Consider the following 21135-nt stretch of genomic DNA (forward strand, 5'->3'; position numbering starts at 1 on the left):
AAAAGGAAAAGAAAGGCAATATATATATATATATATATATATTTTAATAAATTCAAATTGAACAAACGTAGGGATTATGTTCCCCACAGATTTGTATATAAACAAAGCTATGTAACATAGCATTATACTACAAATTAGGGAGAAATGTAAAACAGTGGATGTAGGTAGGCCTCGCGCCGAACCATTAAAAACTTGTATTTTATGTTATTTTATTTTAAATTTTCTATGTATTTGGGCTTTTCTTACGTGGTATTTTTGGCTATTCTTACATGGTATCAAAGTTGCTTTGATTGGACTCGTAATTCTCTGCTCACACCATCTCAAAGCAAAGCTTTTACTCGGCTCTATCTCAACTCAATGTGACTTTACAAAGCTTTTCTTTTATCCTAATGTTCTCCATGGTGCCTAAAAGGCAAAAAAGCATTTTTAGGGTGATCTAGGTTACAAAATCATGATTTGCATAAGCATGTGAAGAAGGCAAATAAGGTTGTTTTTTTGTTTTGTTTTGTTTTGTTTTTTTTTTTCCAGCCATAAATGGAATAGAGAATTATTTAGCAAATTCAAGTTTAGAAAAGAAAAATTCTTATTATTATTATTATTATTTTAGTTCATGTCAATTCCTCGTGATAATAGTGAGACATATCATGTGGTGGTTGGGATACTATGATAAACTATCGTTTATCTCAAAATCCAAATTATATAAAAATAATAATTAATTTAATTACTTAATCATTACTCAAACACATCTAAAAGGTACAAATACACAAATCTTGTGTGTTATCTTACGTAGTCATAAAATTTGGACCTAAAAATACAGACAGAGGCTCCCAATTGAGTGAAATAAGAGCAAATACTACGGTTAGCTCACAAAACTTAGATAAATTGTAGTATTAGTTTTGGAATAAAGGATGATGGGATTAGTGTGATGAAGGAGAAAAGAATCATACATGTTTTGTGCACTTGGAAACTAATGGAAGTGTTTTGAACTAGCGGATATGCGTAATAATTTGCTGCTTTCTCCAATTATGAATCCAAAACCTTCTAACTGATTTTGCACTGAATTTGTTGTACTAGCCAGCTAAAGGCATTAATTTGGCGTCACTCAAAGTCAAATGCATCATGCTTCACATGTTTTAGGGATAGCTAGACAAGTTAGTTACCATATTGCGGAAAAAAAAAAAAAACTAATATCCTCCTCTGCATTATTGCAGTATGCAAATGCAAGATGCTTCCATGAGCATGTAAACTTTTTGCATTAGCCAGTGAAAGGGACGACAATTAAAGCTACCTACTTTAACAGCCATTGCATCTACAAAACAAATCGTGCTCAGTCACAGTCAGGTTGTTTGCTTTTCGATATATATATAATTGGAAAGCTACAATAAAAACCTACTTAAATAGACTTGATGGTATACCAATACAGCTCCTGATTAGCCCATCAAAAGAATATATATATATATATATATATATATATATGCACACACACCATTAGCAAAGTAACGCAAACACATGTCAATTACTGCAGACAAACACACGTCACTGCATAATCACCCTCGATAATGCTAACCACGGTCCCTGGATTTTATTTGAGGTCACATCAATTCTTAGTTGGCACATGATCGGATTAGCATAGATTAATTGGAAAACTAGTCTATGACCATGTCTCATGTAGTATAGCCTGCATATATAGACAGACTCTCCCATAGAAGATTATGTTAGAACCGAGAGAACATCCAAACTTAAGATAGAACATTGGAGGGGTTAAGTTTTATTTATTTATTTATTTTATTTTTTTAATGCAAGGGGGCTTTGTTAATTTGTACTTCCACTATGAGGTTCGATCTATCTATCTGCGCAACGTAGAAAACCCTTAAAAAAAAAAAAAAGCATTCACAGACTAGTCTTGCATTAGTGACAACCCAAGTCCTAAAGGTTCTCCAACCCTATAACGGCATGCATGAATACACTAGATAATATTCTTTCACCTGATAGATATAGATAATAACTAGATGACAAAGTTCATATAAAAAAAAAAAAAAATCTAGGTGACAAGCAACCGGGGTTTTGCAAAGGAGTAAAGCAAGGAGCTATCAAAGAGCCCAAAGTTTCTCACAACCAAAATTTTACCTTCACATGTGTCACGGGGATGTTGCAACACATTTTTTTAGGGACCAAGTGAGTGTTTGGATTCAGAGCACATTTTCTTCTTGTGCGTTTTCTCTCTCTCTTTTTTTTTTTTTTTTAAGTCGCAGTTGTTGACTATTCTCCCATGAACAGTGCACCTGTGCATTGTTTATGGAATCCACAAACTTCACTTTTCAGCAACTTTTTCATTAAAAATGGGTCTCATAGTACTATTCACACATTTAAAAATTATTTTGCTACGATGTTTCCAGTTTTCAGTTTTTAACAAAAATAAGTTATATCCAAACAGACTGCAAATCAAACCAATTGTATATTTAAGAGACCAAAATCAAATCAACCCCATATTTCGGGGACTATAATCAAATTCCCCTAGAGACAAAGATGAAATTTTGTCTCTTTGTTTTTTTTTTTTTTTTTTTTTTTTTTTTTTTTTTTTAATATAGATTGAAATTGAACTTTTAAAAATTGAAGGACCAAAATCAAACTCCAAATTTCAGGGACAAAAAAAAAAAAAAAATTATCTTTAAAAAAACAAAACGTGTTGAGTCACAATCAGTGTTTACTTGATTGGAAAGCTAGCTTCAAAGGCCTTAATAATTAAAACAGACGTGCTGATTAACTACATGTCATTAGTGAAGTAACAAAACAAGTAAACAAAGAAAGTGGAAAAGGAAAGTAACCCAATTGGTTAATTGATCAGGAAGCGTCTAGATCAAGATTTATGTAACAAACAATGGCTCCTAATTGTATACCTTTTAAAATATGCTCTATAAATGCCTTACCAAGCATGAAGTTATCCAACAGTTCTCTAAAAATGGCTAGTCCCCATGGCATCACCAATGTCCCTAAGTTAACCATTGAAGCTGTGCAGACAGTCGGACCCTATAAGGTGACTGATCAGCAACGGTCATGCCATGTATTGGCCACGGACCCTATTGCTTCGGGGATATTCAAAAGGTGTCTTCACGTAGTTCTTTACTACAAGAACGTGAGTGAGGAGGATTCAGGGTGGATTTTTGCAGGTTGGGCTAAGGAGACACTAGGAAAAGCAATTTCCGAACAGCCAATGCTTAGTGGAAGGATGTGGCGTGGCGAGGATGGTGATGGAGAGTTAGAAATTGTCTCCAATGATAGTGGTGTTAGACTCATCGAGACACAGGTCGCTGTAACTTTGTCTGAGTTTCTTGAATTGAAAGAAAAGGAAGAAGCAGAAGCTCAACTTGTTTTTTGGAATGATATTGACGAACATAATCCTCAGTTCTCTCCATTATTTTATGTTCAGGTAACTAAGCTTACATATTGAAGAAAAAAAAAAGTATAAATTTCTTAACTATTCTTGAAGTTATGTTAGAAAGCATATGTTATATGATATGGTATTATATAGATTCCAAAGTGAGCTAGAGAATAGAGGTGTGAATTAAAATGGGGTATTTTTTTGCCCATAACTTTCCAAATATTCCCACAGGTGACAAACTTCCAGTGTGGTGGATACTCCATTGGGATTAGCTACAACATTCTTCTAGCAGACCTTTTGGTGAAAGAGAAATTCCTCAATAGTTGGGCAACCATACACAATAATATACTTTCTAGTAATAATGAACTTAAAAAACCCTTATTTTACCTCCCTAATCTTGAAAGGAATGGTTCTTCTCCTCCCAGCATAACCAGCTCAACTCGAAGAAAAGATTGTGTCAAAACCATGCATTTCAAGGCCATTGCTGAAAATGCAAATTTGGATGGTGCAATGTGCAAGTCACTTGCATTGCATTGTGTTGAGGAGACAGAGAGCAGACTTGGTAGCAAAATGGATTCAGAGTTTTATTTGTTTGTGAAAGAAAACTCTAAGGATATTATTGAGATAGAAAAGTATTCCAAACATAAACATGTTAAGCCACAATTGAGTATTAAGACTCAAGTCACTTGTGCAGGTTGGGATGAATATTTAGGGGCCAAAGAGGTAGCATTTCGTGAAGGGAATAAGCCTATAAATGTTTCATATTGGATCGGGTCAGTTCTTGGTGGTCTTGTCATGGCAATGCCACCTCCTAATCAGGCTACTCATGGAGTGAACATTTTAGTGGCAATTCCTAACGAGAACGAACTTTAATTTGGATGGGCCAAATGGTCAGAATTTCTTATATCTTAATTTGTTTATTTAGTTGGGTAAGAAAATGACTTGATCTATTTCATAATATGTCATCCTCATCCAAGTATGCTATCCATTAAAAATTGTTTGCTATGCGGTTTAGTTTTAACATTGATTTGTAAGTCTTATGTAATATGTATTTGATTAATAAAAGCGCGTTGTGTATTTGAATGATCAAAATACTTTTGAGTTGTTTGTAATTTGTTCGGCCCAAATTGGCTTGGTGGTATAAAATGTGGGTGCGAGTAGTGGTATGTCCTGTTGTGCACTGATGATACCTTTGGGTTTACCTAACTTGTACCTTGGGGCGTGGGGTGATGATTACACACGCAAGCCCCTTATTTTATTCCAAAAAAAAAAGGTCCAACACCAATTAATAATGAATTTTCAGTCCAACTTATTGTTTGTATTCCTCTTTGCCATGCCGACTAAGCTCACATATGATGAAAAGAAGAACCAAAAAAAATGATAATTAAAAGATGTGGATTGAAAGGAAAAAAGAGTCATTTTGCATCGATATGGGCTCCCTAAACGGTTCTCCATTAAGCTTGGAACATTGGTGAGAATAATGAATCCATACTAGATGCAATGTGCAGCACATAAACGCTCATGGAAGAACCAAAAACCTGTTGAACATAAACACTTCACCCAACACACATTTCTCTTCCCAACAAAGAGAGTCAACCAGTTACTCTAAATCCCTTAACATCTAGCAAGTCTGGAAGGGAGCATTCCCTTTAGGGAGGCAAAAATTTGTGGCCTTTAGTCAGCCATGTTCCCCCTTTCAAAGAAAAGTCATATCAAGCTAATGTATATAGGAGATTTCACTGCTCAAAGTTAGTGAATATACTAATATTCAGCAAGTTTTCCTTCTGTTCACCAGAGGCTTTTTAGTGACTTTAAAAATGAATAAAATAGAGGAGAACCTTAATTTGAGAGAGGGGGGGGGGGGTGGTTGAGGGACAGCAACATAGATTGTATTTGCATTCAGTGCCCCTTACACTATCAAAAACAATCTTGCATTTTCCATCAATTTTTCAGCAACTTAGCTATAACGCTTATGCTAAAATGGTACCTTGTTAATTTTGGGAAACATTCCTAAATTTCACTATTTGAAAGGTAACCTAACTAATTGGATATTAGATTTTGGAAAAAACTTGATTGTGCAAACTATTAGAATGAGTCTGCGCATAGACGAAGGGCAATAATTGTTGTCGCAACTTTTCTTCAAAAGTATAATTTTCAATGATGGCTTACCATTTTAGTATTCTTTCTTCAATGATATTTCTTTCATTTGTCAAAAAATGTTTGACAATTTTATTTGTTTCTAATAATATAGTCTTCCACTGCAACATAAATATGAAAACTTTTTATTGCTATTTTAATTGCTAAGAGTATTTTTTTTTTCAAATATAATATAATTCTGTTCATTAGATCTAATTTACCAAAATTATAGATCAGTTCTAGATCTGAACAAATTCTTTTTTTTTTTTTCTTTTTGAATTAAAAATTGCACAAACCAAATTAAAGGAAGGGAGAAATGTTATATCCACAATATTTTTACAATAATTTTATAACAAATCATAAGTGGCAGGTTGTTATAGATTGTTATTAGTAGGCAACCAAGTAATTTCAATGGTATGTGAGCATTAATGAAATCTCACTTTAAAAAAAAAAAAAATTTCAAATTTAACTTTTTTTAGGAGATTTTAATGAATGTTTTCATTAATTCCTAAATCTATTACTACATTAGTTTTAATATTTGAATTCAAGGAGAATTCTACGATACTCCAATTTTTTGTAGGTATGATGCCTCTAAGTAGTTAACCTACTATAACAGGTCACCAAAATATACATTGGATGGTATCTAAGAATATCAAGTCTCACATATGAGAAAATGACACAAATAGAATTAAACCAAGTAACATTGTAGAGGCATAATGATATTAGGGAGAAATGCTACTTCAAAATAGGAATTGAATTTTTTTTATTTTATTTTATTTTATTTTTTTTATTATTTTATTTTTTTTTAAGAAAAGGAATTGAAAACTAACAAAAGAATAGTTCTACAAGAAAAAAATAAAGAATAAAAGAGACTGGATATTTTGTCCAAGGTGGCGTACACACAGGACAGTGGTGGCTCTAGGAATTATGTTTAGAGGGGTTATCAAAAAATTTTAATAAAAAAGAATTTGAATATATCGAGTTATTGACAAAAAAAAAAAAAAATTAATACATGAAATTTTACAATTTCTTTCTACAAGTATTCAAAATTTGAATTATGAGTATCTATTGCCAATGTGGGTAGGTATGAGCCTACAATCATTTTATTTTGTTAAGTTTATCTAACATTTTTATTGTCTATTTGTTATTTTTTTATAAAAATATTTTAAACTAAATTACTAAACTAAACTCATTGGTTTTGTATTAATTATTGACGCACACAACTACACTCATTCATACATAAAATTATACACTAGTGTCTACTTAATAAGTTAAATTCTTGGACAATCACTAACTTTATGCTTTTTTTCTTGAATTTTATTAACTTTATAACAAAAAGTTATTATAACATGATAACAATACACACACATGTAACAAACCATCTCTATTTCCTAATTATTAAATTATATAAATATATATTATATTTATATTGTACACATCATAATTCACACAAATAACATTATAATAAAAAGTAATCCATACAATCAATATTAGATACACTCACACACATAATATAAATTTATAAAAAATAGTGACATTTACAATTCACAAACACGTATTCTTTATTCTTAGAGTTGGAAATACTTATAATAAAGATGTGCAAAATTTAATTCAACGTGTGTAAAAATATTTTTAAGAAAAAATTATAGTATTAAACTAACAAAAAAAAAAAAAATTATATATATATATATATATATATTTTAAGTCAGAGAGTTTATTTGAACCCCCTGAGAATAGTGTAGCACCGCCCCTGGCAGAAGAGTCAATATTGTACCATACTAGACATAGTGGCTATTAAATAGGTACCAGTACTCCTTTGAAAATTTGAAATGTACGTATCAACTAAAATACTAGGTCAAATTGGTTATATCGAATATTTTTCAAGTGTTTTGGCCAATACAATAAAAAAAAGTTAAAAAAAATACTATAAAACCTGTTATTTAAGCTAATATACAGGGTCCATGCACTTTATTGATATTTTGCTACTAAACATATTATTTTATTTTATCTCACCCTTGGACGTACATTATTCTGTTTTAAGTTTTAACTTACCAACAGTCAATCTTTGTTCTATTTTCATTTTAGTGCATAGTGCCGGAACTATGCTATTCTGCTATTTACTTTATCCTTAGATATAAGAGTTTTTATTTTTTATTTTTTTAATGAGAAAATTTGATAGATATAAGTCAATGTTCCTTTATTGTACGTGTGTTGTCTCTTTCTTACATTTTGAGCTTACTGATTCTTTTGTAGGAATAGAAAATGCACCAGTAGCCATCAATCTACTTTGGTTCGGTGGGAGCTCGACTTTACAAAACAAACATGTGGCTCTAGCAAGATTAACCCTCCATACTAGGCTGATACATGACCACGAACAAAAAACAAAGGGTCCTAAATCTAATAATTAACAGACCTTGAGATTAGAATTGCACTAATTGACAGTTTTTAATAAGAAACGTGTTGATACGAAAGAGTGCAAAACCATCTACCACAATATCTTTCGCCTTGAACAATACCAGTGGTATGTCAGTCATCTATGACTATCATGCACCAGAGTTTTTAAGTTCTTCAAGGATTAAATTTTCATTTCACACGCTTCAGTCCGACCTCATCGATCCGCTACAATAAAGCGTGTATGCGTAACAATTTGCTGCCTTCTACAATTATGAATCAAGAACCTTGTTAAATGATTTAGCATTGAATTAATTTCTCTACTAACTAAAGGCATTAATTTGGTCTCACTCTATTAATTGCAACAAGCCTCACATGCTATTTTCTCTGGTTAGCCGGACAATAAGTTAGTTGCATGTCACATTGCAAAAACCAATCAATATCCTCCTCTTAGGCAATGTAAAAAACAGCGGATCGAAATTCTTACTACGCATTTGTTATTGTACACATGCTCTCTTTAAAATTGTGTTTTAAACGCACGAATAGTTCATGTATAACAGTGTGTAATAAGGAATATGTGACTATGTTTTGCATTGTCTTTTTTACAGATCTTATTATAGATGAGAAATGTTAACGGATTCCCTTAGATGAATAGTTAATAATTCATTTAAAGGAAGTTTTTATAGGAAAAAAAAAACAATTAATATTTTAACAGTTTTTTCTAATTGTTATAAAAGTGGTGTCAAAACTTTTATAAGATAGATTGTTAACCATTACCCTAAGGGAAGGGAACCGTTAGCATGACCCATTATAGATTTGATATGTTTTTGTCTTCCAACAGTTACAACAGAAGAATGAGTGATTTTCAAGTACCCTTGAATTGATCCATTTGAAAGGGACGATAATTAAAGCTACCTACTTTAACAGCCACTGCATCCCCAAAACGTGTTGAGTCACAATCAGTGTTTACTTGATTGGAAAACTACAAAGGCCTTAATAATTAAAACAGAATTGATTAATTGATTAGGAAGCGTCTAGACTAAGATTAATGTAACTAACAATGGCTCCTAATTGTATACCTTTTAAAATCTGCCCTATAAATGCCTTACCAAGCATGAAGTTATCCACCAGTTCTCTAAAAATGGCAAGTCCCTTTGGTATCACCAATGTCCCTAAGTTAACCATGGAAGCTGTGCAGACAGTCACACCCTATAAGGTGACTGATCAGCGACGATCATGCCGGGTATTGGCCACTGACCCTATTGCTTCGGGGATATTCAAAAGGTGTCTTCACGTAGTTCTTTACTACAGGAATGTCAGTGAGGAGGATTCAGGGTGGATTTTTGCAGGTTGGGCTAAGGAGACACTAGGAAAAGCAATTTCCGAACAGCCAATGCTAAGTGGAAGGCTGTGGCGTGGCAAGGATGGTGATGGAGAGTTAGAAATTGTCTCTAATGATAGTGGTGTTAGACTCATCGAGACACAGGTCGCTGTAACTTTATCTAAGTTTCTTGAATTGAAAGAAAAGGAAGAAGCAGAAGCTCAACTTGTTTTTTGGAATGATATTGATGAACATAATCCTCAGTTCTCTCCATTATTTTATGTTCAGGTAACTAAGCTTACATATCCAGGAAAAAAAAAGTATAAATTTCTTAACTATTCTTGAAGTTATGTTAGAAAGCATATGTTATATGATATGGTATTATACAAATTCCAAAGGGAGCTAGAGAATAGAGGCGTGAATTAAATTGGGGCATTTTTTTTCCCATTTATTTGTCTAACTTTCCAAATATTCCTACAGGTGACAAACTTCCAGTGTGGTGGATACTCAATTGGGATTAGCTGCAGCATTCTTCTAGCAGACCTTTTGGTGAAAGAGAAATTCCTCACTATTTGGGCAAACATACACAATAATATACTTTCTAGTAATAATGAACTCCAAAAACCCTTATTTTACCTCCCTAATCTTAAAAGGAATGGTTCTTCTCCTCCTAGCATAACTAGCTCAACTCTAAGAAAAGATTGTGTCAAAACCATGCATTTCAAAGTCACTGCTGAAAATGCAAATTTGGATGGTGAAACATGCAAGTCACTTGCATTGCATCATGTTGAGGAGACAGAGAGCCAACTTGGTAGCAAAATGGATTCAGAGTTTTATTTGTTTGTGAAAGAAAACTCTATGGATATTATTGAGATAGAAAAGTATCCCAAACATAAACATGTTAAGCCACAATTGAGTATCAAGACTCAAGTCACTTGTGCAGGTTGGGATGAATATTTAGGGGCCAAAGAGGTAGCATTTCGTGAAGGGAATAAGCCTATAAATGTTTCATATTGGATCGGGTCAGTTCTTGATGGTCTTGTCATGGCAATGCCACCTCCTAATCAGGCTACTCATGGAGTGAACATTTTAGTGGCAATTCCTAACGAGAACGAACTTTAGGATGGGCCAGATGGTCAGAATTTCTTATATCTTAATTTGTTTATTTAGTTGGGTAAGAAAATGACCTGATCTATTTCATAATATGTCATCCTCAGTATGCTATTTGTTAAAAATTGTTTGCTATGCAGTTTAGTTTGAACACTGATTTGTAAATCTTATGTAATATGTATTTGATTAATAAAAGCGTGTTGTGTATTTGAATGATCAAAATACTTTAAGTTGTTTGTAATTTGTCGAGGGCATTTTTTCCACAACTAGAGCTTATAAAAATACTTATAGACCAAGCTCATAAGGTCCAACACCAATCATCAGCGAGTGTGGTTTAATGGCAGGGAACCCTCAAAAGCTCCATTGGCTCAAAGGTTTGAGTCTCAGCTCTTGCAACTTTATGTTGTGGGCTGCTTCAACATTTGGCCCAAGTTGACTCGGCGGAATAAAACATGGACGTCGATAGTGATATGCCTTGTTGTGCACTGGTGATATCCTTGGGTTTACCTAATCTGTACTTTGGGACGTGGGGTGATGATTACACACATGAATCCCTTATTTTGTTCCTTAAAAAAAAAAAAAAAATGGTCCAACACCAATTAATAATGAATTTTCAGTCTAACTTATTGTTTGTATTCCTATTAGCTATGCCGACTAAGCTCACGTGGAAAGAAGAACCCAACAAAATGATAATTAAAAGATGTGGATTGAAGGGAAAAAGAGTCATTTTGCATTGATATGGGCTCCCTAAACAGCTCCCCATTAAGCTTGGAACACTGGTGAGAATAATGAATCCATACTAGATGCGATGTGCAGCTCATAAACACTCATGGAAGAACCAAAAACCTGTTGAACATAAACACTTCACCCAACACACATTTCTCTTTCCAACAAAGAGAGTCAACCAGCTACTCTAAATCCCTTAACTATCAAAAACACTACAGTCTTTCATTTTCCATCAATTTTTCAGCAACTTAGCTACAACTTTTATGCTAAAATGGTACCTTGTTAATTTTGAAAAACATTCCTAAATTTCACCATTTGAAAGGTAATTAGCTTAACTAATTGGAAATTAGATTTTGGAAAAAACTTGATTGTGCAAACTATTAGAATGAGTCTGCGCATAGACGAAGGGCAATAAATTGTTGTCGCAACTTCTCTTCAATAGTATAATTTTCAATGATGGCTTACCATTTCAGTCTTCTTTCTTCAATGGTATTTCTTTCATTTGTCAAATAATATTTTGACAGTTTTATTTTATGTTTCTAATAATAGTCTTCCACTGCAACATAAATATGAAAACTTTTTATTGCTATTTTAATTGCTAAGAGTATTTTTTTCAAATATAATATAATTCTGTTCATTAGATTTAACTTTACCAACATTATAGATAAGTTCTAGATCTGATCAAATTCTTTTTTCCTTTTTAAATTAAAAACTGCACAGACCAAATTAAAGGAAGGGAGAAATGCTATATCTACAATATTTTTACAATAATTTTATAACAAATTATAAGTGGCAGATTGTTATAGATTGTTATTAGTAGACAATAAAGTAATTTCAATGGTAATTTTAAATTAGAATTAATAACAATTTACTACTTATGATTTTTTATGAAAATGTTATACATAACATGGTAACACTTCTCAAATAAAAATTCTAACCCATGTGACGAGGAAGAGAAAAAGGAAAAGAAAGGCAATATATATATATATATATATATATATATTTTTAATAAATTCAAATTGAACAAACGTAGGGATTATGTTCCCCACAGATTTGTATATAAACAAAGCTATGTAACATAGCATTATACTACAAATTAGGGAGAAATGTAAAACAGTGGATGTAGGTAGGCCTAGCGCCGAACCATTAAAAACTTGTATTTTATGTTATTTTATTTTAAATTTTCTATGTATTTGGGCTTTTCTTACGTGGTATTTTTGGCTATTCTTACATGGTATCAAAGTTGCTTTGATTGGACTCGTAATTCTCTGCTCACACCATCTCAAAGCAAAGCTTTTACTCGGCTCTATCTCAACTCAATGTGACTTTACAAAGCTTTTCTTTTATCCTAATGTTCTCCATGGTGCCTAAAAGGCAAAAAAGCATTTTTAGGGTGATCTAGGTTACAAAATCATGATTTGCATAAGCATGTGAAGAAGGCAAATAAGGTTGTTTTTTTGTTTTGTTTTGTTTTGTTTTTTTTTTTTCAGCCATAAATGGAATAGAGAATTATTTAGCAAATTCAAGTTTAGAAAAGAAAAATTCTTATTATTATTATTATTATTTTAGTTCATGTCAATTCCTCGTGATAATAGTGAGACATATCATGTGGTGGTTGGGATACTATGATAAACTATCGTTTATCTCAAAATCCAAATTATATAAAAATAATAATTAATTTAATTACTTAATCATTACTCAAACACATCTAAAAGGTACAAATACACAAATCTTGTGTGTTATCTTACGTAGTCATAAAATTTGGACCTAAAAATACAGACAGAGGCTCCCAATTGAGTGAAATAAGAGCAAATACTACGGTTAGCTCACAAAACTTAGATAAATTGTAGTATTAGTTTTGGAATAAAGGATGATGGGATTAGTGTGATGAAGGAGAAAAGAATCATACATGTTTTGTGCACTTGGAAACTAATGGAAGTGTTTTGAACTAGCGGATATGCGTAATAATTTGCTGCTTTCTCCAATTATGAATCCAAAACCTTCTAACTGATTTTGCACTGAATTTGTTGTACTAGCCAGCTAAAGGCATTAATTTGGCGTCACTCAAAGTCAAATGCATCATGCTTCACATGTTTTAGGGATAGCTAGACAAGTTAGTTACCATATTGCGGAAAAAAAAAAAAAACTAATATCCTCCTCTGCATTATTGCAGTATGCAAATGCAAGATGCTTCCATGAGCATGTAAACTTTTTGCATTAGCCAGTGAAAGGGACGACAATTAAAGCTACCTACTTTAACAGCCATTGCATCTACAAAACAAATCGTGCTCAGTCACAGTCAGGTTGTTTGCTTTTCGATATATATATAATTGGAAAGCTACAATAAAAACCTACTTAAATAGACTTGATGGTATACCAATACAGCTCCTGATTAGCCCATCAAAAGAATATATATATATATATATATATATATATGCACACACACCATTAGCAAAGTAACGCAAACACATGTCAATTACTGCAGACAAACACACGTCACTGCATAATCACCCTCGATAATGCTAACCACGGTCCCTGGATTTTATTTGAGGTCACATCAATTCTTAGTTGGCACATGATCGGATTAGCATAGATTAATTGGAAAACTAGTCTATGACCATGTCTCATATAGTATAGCCTGCATATATAGACAGACTCTCCCATAGAAGATTATGTTAGAACCGAGAGAACATCCAAACTTAAGATAGAACATTGGAGGGGTTAAGTTTTATTTATTTATTTATTTTATTTTTTTAATGCAAGGGGGCTTTGTTAATTTGTACTTCCACTATGAGGTTCGATCTATCTATCTGCGCAACGTAGAAAACCCTTAAAAAAAAAAAAAAGCATTCACAGACTAGTCTTGCATTAGTGACAACCCAAGTCCTAAAGGTTCTCCAACCCTATAACGGCATGCATGAATACACTAGATAATATTCTTTCACCTGATAGATATAGATAATAACTAGATGACAAAGTTCATATAAAAAAAAAAAAAAATCTAGGTGACAAGCAACCGGGGTTTTGCAAAGGAGTAAAGCAAGGAGCTATCAAAGAGCCCAAAGTTTCTCACAACCAAAATTTTACCTTCACATGTGTCACGGGGATGTTGCAACACATTTTTTTAGGGACCAAGTGAGTGTTTGGATCAGAATAAACACTATTGCTAAATCTGCTGTTTACTGAAACAAACTTGATGTAAAGCTTGATGTAATGCCAAACATTAGGCTTTCTAGGGGTTCAACAAATACATTTTTAGCATTTTGAAAAGATGATTGACAATAGCTTTTGAAACTTGAACATTTGTTTTTCTAAAGAATATGCACAAATTGTGATTGGTTTTCATGTATATAGCTAATTTAAAAAGAAAAAAAAAAGTGTGAACAATCAAATTATTATTAAGTAATTGTTTGTATTTATCTCAAAAGTCATACCCTTGTATAAATACATTAACTATTTTATATATACATATATATTATAGCCTATTATATACTATATAGATTATATATAACATTCTTTCTCTCAACAACACGGTAAAACTTTTCAAAAAAAAAAAAAAAAAAGAGGGTAAAACTTTAAACTTTTTATTTTATTTTTATTTTTATACCAGACAAAGAGCTTACAACACAAAATTTGGAGTTTCTCTTGCTATCATATTAGCAAGTTCCTTGCATTCAGTTAGTACATAGTCTGAAGTTTTCAAAAAAAACACAGTAAAACTTTAAACTTGATAGCCACAAGTTTTATTTTTATTTTTTTAATGAAATCAATAGACAGCCACACATTTAGAAGTCAAGGAACTTAAATTGCTACAGTAGAGCAGTAAGTTTATATAGCACACAGTTTCTCAAAAGTCAAAAGAAAGACAACAAAAGCAGTAAACCACTTAACAGTAACTAAACAAAGCACGAGAGAGATATATACCGATGGTGTTGGCTTGGACTGGAGCTGGAGTTGAGAGGATGACATGCGGTGAGCTTTTATAAAGAATATGCACAAATTGTGATTGGTTTTCATGTATATAGCTAATTTAAAAAGGAAAAAAAAAGTGTGAACAATCAAATTATTATTAAGTAATTGTTTGTATTTATCTCAAAAGTCATACCCTTGCATAAATACATTAACTATTTTATATATACATATATATTATAGCCTATTATGTACTATATAGATTATATATAACATTCTTTCTCTCAACAACACGGTAAAACTTTTCAAAAAAAAAAAAAGGTAAAACTTTAAACTTTTTTTTATTTTTTATTTTTATACCAGACAAAGAGCTTACAACACAAAATTTGGAGTTTGTCTTGCTATCATATTAGCAAGTTCCTTGCATTCAGTTAGTACATAGTCTGAAGTTTTCAAAAAAAAAAACACAGTAAAACTTTAAACTTGATAGCCACAAGTTTTATTTTTATTTTTTTAATGAAATCAATAGACAGCCACACGTTTAGAAGTCAAGGAACTTAAATTGTTGCAGTAGAGCAGTAAGTTTATATAGCACATAGTTTCTCAAAAGTCAAAAGAAAGACAACAAAAGCAGTAAACCACTTAATAGTAATTAAACAAAGCACGAGAGAGATATATGCCGATGGTGCTGGCTTGGACTGGAGCTGGAGTTGAGAGGATGACATGCGGTGAGCAACTGGCGGTGCGAGTGCACAGCACAGACACAGTAATATAGTTTAATTTGTTTATTTGTTTATTTATTTTTTAAATAATGATCTAGGATGATTTAGAATGTATTATCTAGGGTTTTTTGTGTGTTAGTATTTAGATGTAGAGGGCCATGGATTGAAGGATTTACCAAATATATTGGGGTTTTTCTAAAACTATCGGGTTGAAGTTAAACAGAGAGAGTGGCAAAGATACAAACTTGATGGCTATGGTGGCTGATAGTGACGGCAACGAACAACGGTGGCTATGTCATGGGTGGGAAAGAGAGAAGAAAATTGGGGAGGGTGTTTGGGGTTTTCAATATTTTTCCGGAAGAGATTTGTTTTCATGTTTCACAGAAAACCTATAGGCTATAGTCGGGTTTGTCAAAGGTTTCGTGTAGTATTTACTATTTAGTTTAAAAAATTAATTTTTTTTATAAATTAAAATGATGATGTGGAAAATTGTGGGAACTTCTAAGGTTTCGGTTTTATATATATATTTTTTTATAAATTAAAATGATGATGTGGAAAATTGTGGGAGTTTCTAAGGTTTCGGTTATATACTATAGTACTATAATGGTAGGGTTTTTAGGGTTTGAGTGATAGTATAGTAATATTGAGTGTTGACACCCTCTATGATGCCTAGTGTGGTTACAATCCCACCTCACTTCTCCCTCATTATTTACCAAGCAAAACAATAAAAAATAAAATTGTATGGTCTATTTATTTTCCATGTGGGAATCTTAAACAATTACTTATGTCCAAAAAGAAGACCCAGCACTCTGCACTCGTTTCTTCAACACAGCTAGTTTCATGTCAAGTCAAGTTCTTTGGAAAAGGGCGTTGAATGATTTGAGGGTATGTCTATGTCGTGTCACAATATTTACGGGCAACTCTTAATAGTACCTCTGCAAATTTTTTTTTGCTTAGAATCTAATGATCGTTGGTTCTCAAAAAGAATCTAATGATCGTTATGCAATGAAGCTGACAAAGGTTGAGCCACCATTATCATATCGTTTTCCCCATAAATTTTATGTTACACATCTCCTTGTTCCATATCTCCTTTCCAATGAGACATTTTTGTTATCACTTAAATAATATTAAACTAGTATTTAATATTATATATATTTTTAAATTTATTCTTTTTATTTTTTAATATATATATATTTTTTTGTGTGGAAAAAAAAATGCTAAAATTATAACAAATTTTACTGCAAAAAACTTATACATGAAGTAGTAACGAATGTGATCAGTGACACTTCAAGCTAATATAATAAACAGCTATTTTAATGAATAATGAGAGTATTATAAATTTTACAACCTAGGCTTACAAAGATGTATCACCAATCAACAAAAGCAATTCAAAAACGCATTTAATAGGTTGTTGAAGTTTACAAATCATATTAATTATCACATTAATTTGTAAAGATTATGAAGTAAAATTTATAGTATTTCTAGCATTTTTCTACTTGAATTACATTTTGTTATTAATGACACATATATTTGTAACAACTTATGTATTTAAAGTTGTCTTATCTCTTAGTTCTTTACTACGAGAACGTGAGTGAGGAGGATTCAGGGTGGATTTTTGCAGGTTGGGCTAAGGAGACACTAGGAAAAGCAATTTCCGAACAGCCAATGCTTAGTGGAAGGCTGTGGCGTGGCGAGGATGGTGATGGAGAGTTAGAAATTGTCTCCAATGATAGTGGTGTTAGACTCATCGAGACACAGGTTGCTGTAACTTTGTTTGAGTTTCTTGAATTGAAAGAAAAGGAAGAAGCAGAAGCTCAACTTGTTTTTTGGAATGATATTGACGAACATAATCCTCAGTTCTCTCCATTATTTTATGTTCAGGTAACTAAGCTTACATATCCAAGAAAAAAAAAGTATAAATTTCTTAACTATTTTTGAAGTTATGTTAGAAAGCATATGTTATATGATATGGTATTATATAGATTCCAAAGTGAGCTAGAGAATAGAGGTGTGAATTAAAATGGGGTATTTTTTTGCCCATAACTTTCCAACTATTCCCACAGGTGACAAACTTCCAGTGTGGTGGATACTCGATTGGGATTAGCTGCAGCATTCTTCTAGCAGACCTTTTGGTGAAAGAGAAATTCCTCAATAGTTGGGCAAACATACACAATAATATACTTTCTAGTAATAATGAACTCAAAAAACCCTTATTTTACCTCCCTAATCTTGAAAGGAATGGTTCTTCTCCTCCCAGCATAACTAGCTCAACTCGAAGAAAAGATTGTGTCAAAACCATGCATTTCAAGGCCATTGTTGAAAATGCAAATTTGGATGGTGCAATGTGCAAGTCACTTGCATTGCATTGTGTTGAGGAGACAGAGAGCAGACTTGGTAGCAAAATGGATTCAGAGTTTTATTTGTTTGTGAAAGAAAACTCTAAGGATATTATTGAGATAGAAAAGTATTCCAAACATAAACATGTTAAGCCACAATTGAGTATTAAGACTCAAGTCACTTGTGCAGGTTGGGATGAATATTTAGGGGCCAAAGAGGTAGCATTTCGTGAAGGGAATAAGCCTATAAATGTTTCATATTGGATCGGGTCAGTTCATGATGGTCTTGTCATGGCAATGCCACCTCCTAATCAGGCTACTCATGGAGTGAACATTTTAGTGGCAATTCCTAACGAGAACGAACTTTAATTAGGATGGGCCAGATGGTCAGAATTTCTTATATCTTAATTTGTTTATTTAGTTGGGTAAGAAAATGACTTGATCTATTTCATAATATGTCATCCTCATCCAAGTATGCTATCCATTAAAAATTGTTTGCTATGCGGTTTAGTTTTAACATTGATTTGTAAGTCTTATGTAATATGTATTTGATTAATAAAAGCGCGTTGTGTATTTGAATGATCAAAATACTTTTGAGTTGTTTGTAATTTGTTCTGCCCAAATTGGCTTGGTGGTATAAAATGTGGGTGCGAGTAGTGGTATGTCCTGTTGTGCACTGATGATACCTTTGGCTTTACCTAACTTGTACCTTGGGGCGTGGGGTGATGATTACACATGCAAGCCCCTTATTTTATTCCAAAAAAAAAAGGTCCAACACCAATTAATAATGAATTTTCAGTCCAACTTATTGTTTGTATTCCTATTTGCCATGCCGACTAAGCTCACATATGATGAAAAGAAGAACCAAAAAAAAATGATAATTAAAAGATGTGGATTGAAAGGAAAAAAGAGTCATTTTGCATCGATATGGGCTCCCTAAACGGTTCTCCATTAAGCTTGGAACATTGGTGAGAATAATGAATCCATACTAGATGCAATGTGCAGCACATAAACGCTCATGGAAGAACCAAAAACCTGTTGAACATAAACACTTCACCCAACACACATTTCTCTTCCCAACAAAGAGAGTCAACCAGTTACTCTAAATCCCTTAACATCTAGCAAGTCTGGAAGGGAGCATTCCCTTTAGGGAGGCAAAAATTTGTGGCCTTTAGTCAGCCATGTTCCCCCTTTCAAAGAAAAGTCATATCAAGCTAATGTATATAGGAGATTTCACTGCTCAAAGTTAGTGAATATACTAATATTCAGCAAGTTTTCCTTCTGTTCACCAGAGGCTTTTTAGTGACTTTAAAAATGAATAAAATAGAGGAGAACCTTAATTTGAGAGAGGGGGGGGGGGGGGGGTTGGGGGACAGCAACATAGATTGTATTTGCATTCAGTGCCCCTTACACTATCAAAAACAATCATGCATTTTCCATCAATTTTTCAGCAACTTAGCTATAACGCTTATGCTAAAATGGTACCTTGTTAATTTTGGGAAACATTCCTGAATTTCACTATTGGATATTAGATTTTGGAAAAAACTTGATTGTGCAAACTATTAGAATGAGTCTGCGCATAGACGAAGGGCAATAATTGTTGTCGCAACTTTTCTTCAAAAGTATAATTTTCAATGATGGCTTACCATTTCAGTATTCTTTCTTCAATGATATTTCTTTCATTTGTCAAAAAATGTTTGACAATTTTATTTGTTTCTAATAATATAGTCTTCCACTGCAACATAAATATGAAAACTTTTTATTGCTATTTTAATTGCTAAGAGTATTTTTTTTTTCAAATATAATATAATTCTGTTCATTAGATTTAAATTTACCAAAATTATAGATCAGTTCTAGATCTGAACAAATTCTTTTTTTTTTTTTTTTTTCTTTTTGAATTAAAAATTGCACAAACCAAATTAAAGGAAGGGAGAAATGTTATATCCACAATATTTTTACAATAATTTTATAACAAATCATAAGTGGCAGGTTGTTATAGATTGTTATTAGTAGGCAACCAAGTAATTTCAATGGTATGTGAGCATTAATGAAATCTCACTTTAAAAAAAAAAAAAAAAATTTCAAATTTAACTTTTTTTAGGAGATTTTAATGAATGTTTTCATTAATTCCTAAATCTATTACTACATTAGTTTTAATATTTGAATTCAAGGAGAATTCTACGATACTCCAATTTTTTGTAGGTATGATGCCTCTAAGTAGTTAACCTACTATAACAGGTCACCAAAATATACATTGGATGGTATCTAAGAATATCAAGTCTCACATATGAGAAAATGACACAAATAGAATTAAACCAAGTAACATTGTAGAGGCATAATGATATTAGGGAGAAATGCTACTTCAAAATAGGAATTGAATTTTTTTTATTTTATTTTATTTTATTTTTTTTATTATTTTATTTTTTTTTAAGAAAAGGAATTGAAAACTAACAAAAGAATAGTTCTACAAGAAAAAAATAAAGAATAAAAGAGACTGGATATTTTGTCCAAGGTGGCGTACACACAGGACAGTGGTGGCTCTAGGAATTATGTTTAGAGGGGTTATCAAAAAATTTTAATAAAAAAGAATTTGAATATATCGAGTTATTGACAAAAAAAAAAAAAAATTAATACATGAAATTTTACAATTTCTTTCTACAAGTATTCAAAATTTGAATTATGAGTATCTATTGCCAATGTGGGTAGGTATGAGCCTACAATCATTTTATTTTGTTAAGTTTATCTAACATTTTTATTGTCTATTTGTTATTTTTTTATAAAAATATTTTAAACTAAATTACTAAACTAAACTCATTGGTTTTGTATTAATTATTGACGCACACAACTACACTCATTCATACATAAAATTATACACTAGTGTCTACTTAATAAGTTAAATTCTTGGACAATCACTAACTTTATGCTTTTTTTCTTGAATTTTATTAACTTTATAACAAAAAGTTATTATAACATGATAACAATACACACACATGTAACAAACCATCTCTATTTCCTAATTATTAAATTATATAAATATATATTATATTTATATTGTACACATCATAATTCACACAAATAACATTATAATAAAAAGTAATGCACACA

General features: G+C 32.0%; 3 protein-coding genes across 3 annotated transcripts; all 3 read left to right on the forward strand.

The window, feature by feature from the left end:
* Positions 1–2821: 2821 nt before the first annotated feature.
* Positions 2822–4252, forward strand: LOC115970191 (anthranilate N-benzoyltransferase protein 1-like). The gene is made up of 2 exons (XM_031089852.1): positions 2822–3427; positions 3611–4252. The coding sequence occupies exons 1-2, from the start codon at positions 2879–2881 to the stop codon at positions 4250–4252; spliced, it is 1191 nt and encodes a 396-aa protein (XP_030945712.1). The 5' UTR covers positions 2822–2878.
* Positions 4253–8996: 4744 nt separating this feature from the next.
* On the forward strand, positions 8997–10597 carry LOC115970935 (anthranilate N-benzoyltransferase protein 1-like). The gene is made up of 2 exons (XM_031090573.1): positions 8997–9515; positions 9708–10597. Exons 1-2 carry the CDS (start codon positions 9021–9023, stop codon positions 10347–10349), a joined length of 1137 nt encoding a protein of 378 aa, XP_030946433.1. The 5' UTR covers positions 8997–9020; the 3' UTR covers positions 10350–10597.
* A 5057-nt stretch (positions 10598–15654) lies between these two features.
* LOC115970192 (anthranilate N-benzoyltransferase protein 1-like) lies at positions 15655–18590 on the forward strand. The gene is made up of 3 exons (XM_031089853.1): positions 15655–15700; positions 17265–17575; positions 17758–18590. Exons 1-3 carry the CDS (start codon positions 15655–15657, stop codon positions 18397–18399), a joined length of 999 nt encoding a protein of 332 aa, XP_030945713.1. The 3' UTR covers positions 18400–18590.
* Positions 18591–21135: the final 2545 nt, after the last annotated feature.

Source organism: Quercus lobata, chromosome 12 (assembly GCF_001633185.2).
Source record: "Quercus lobata isolate SW786 chromosome 12, ValleyOak3.0 Primary Assembly, whole genome shotgun sequence".
Lineage (NCBI taxonomy): Eukaryota > Viridiplantae > Streptophyta > Magnoliopsida > Fagales > Fagaceae > Quercus > Quercus lobata.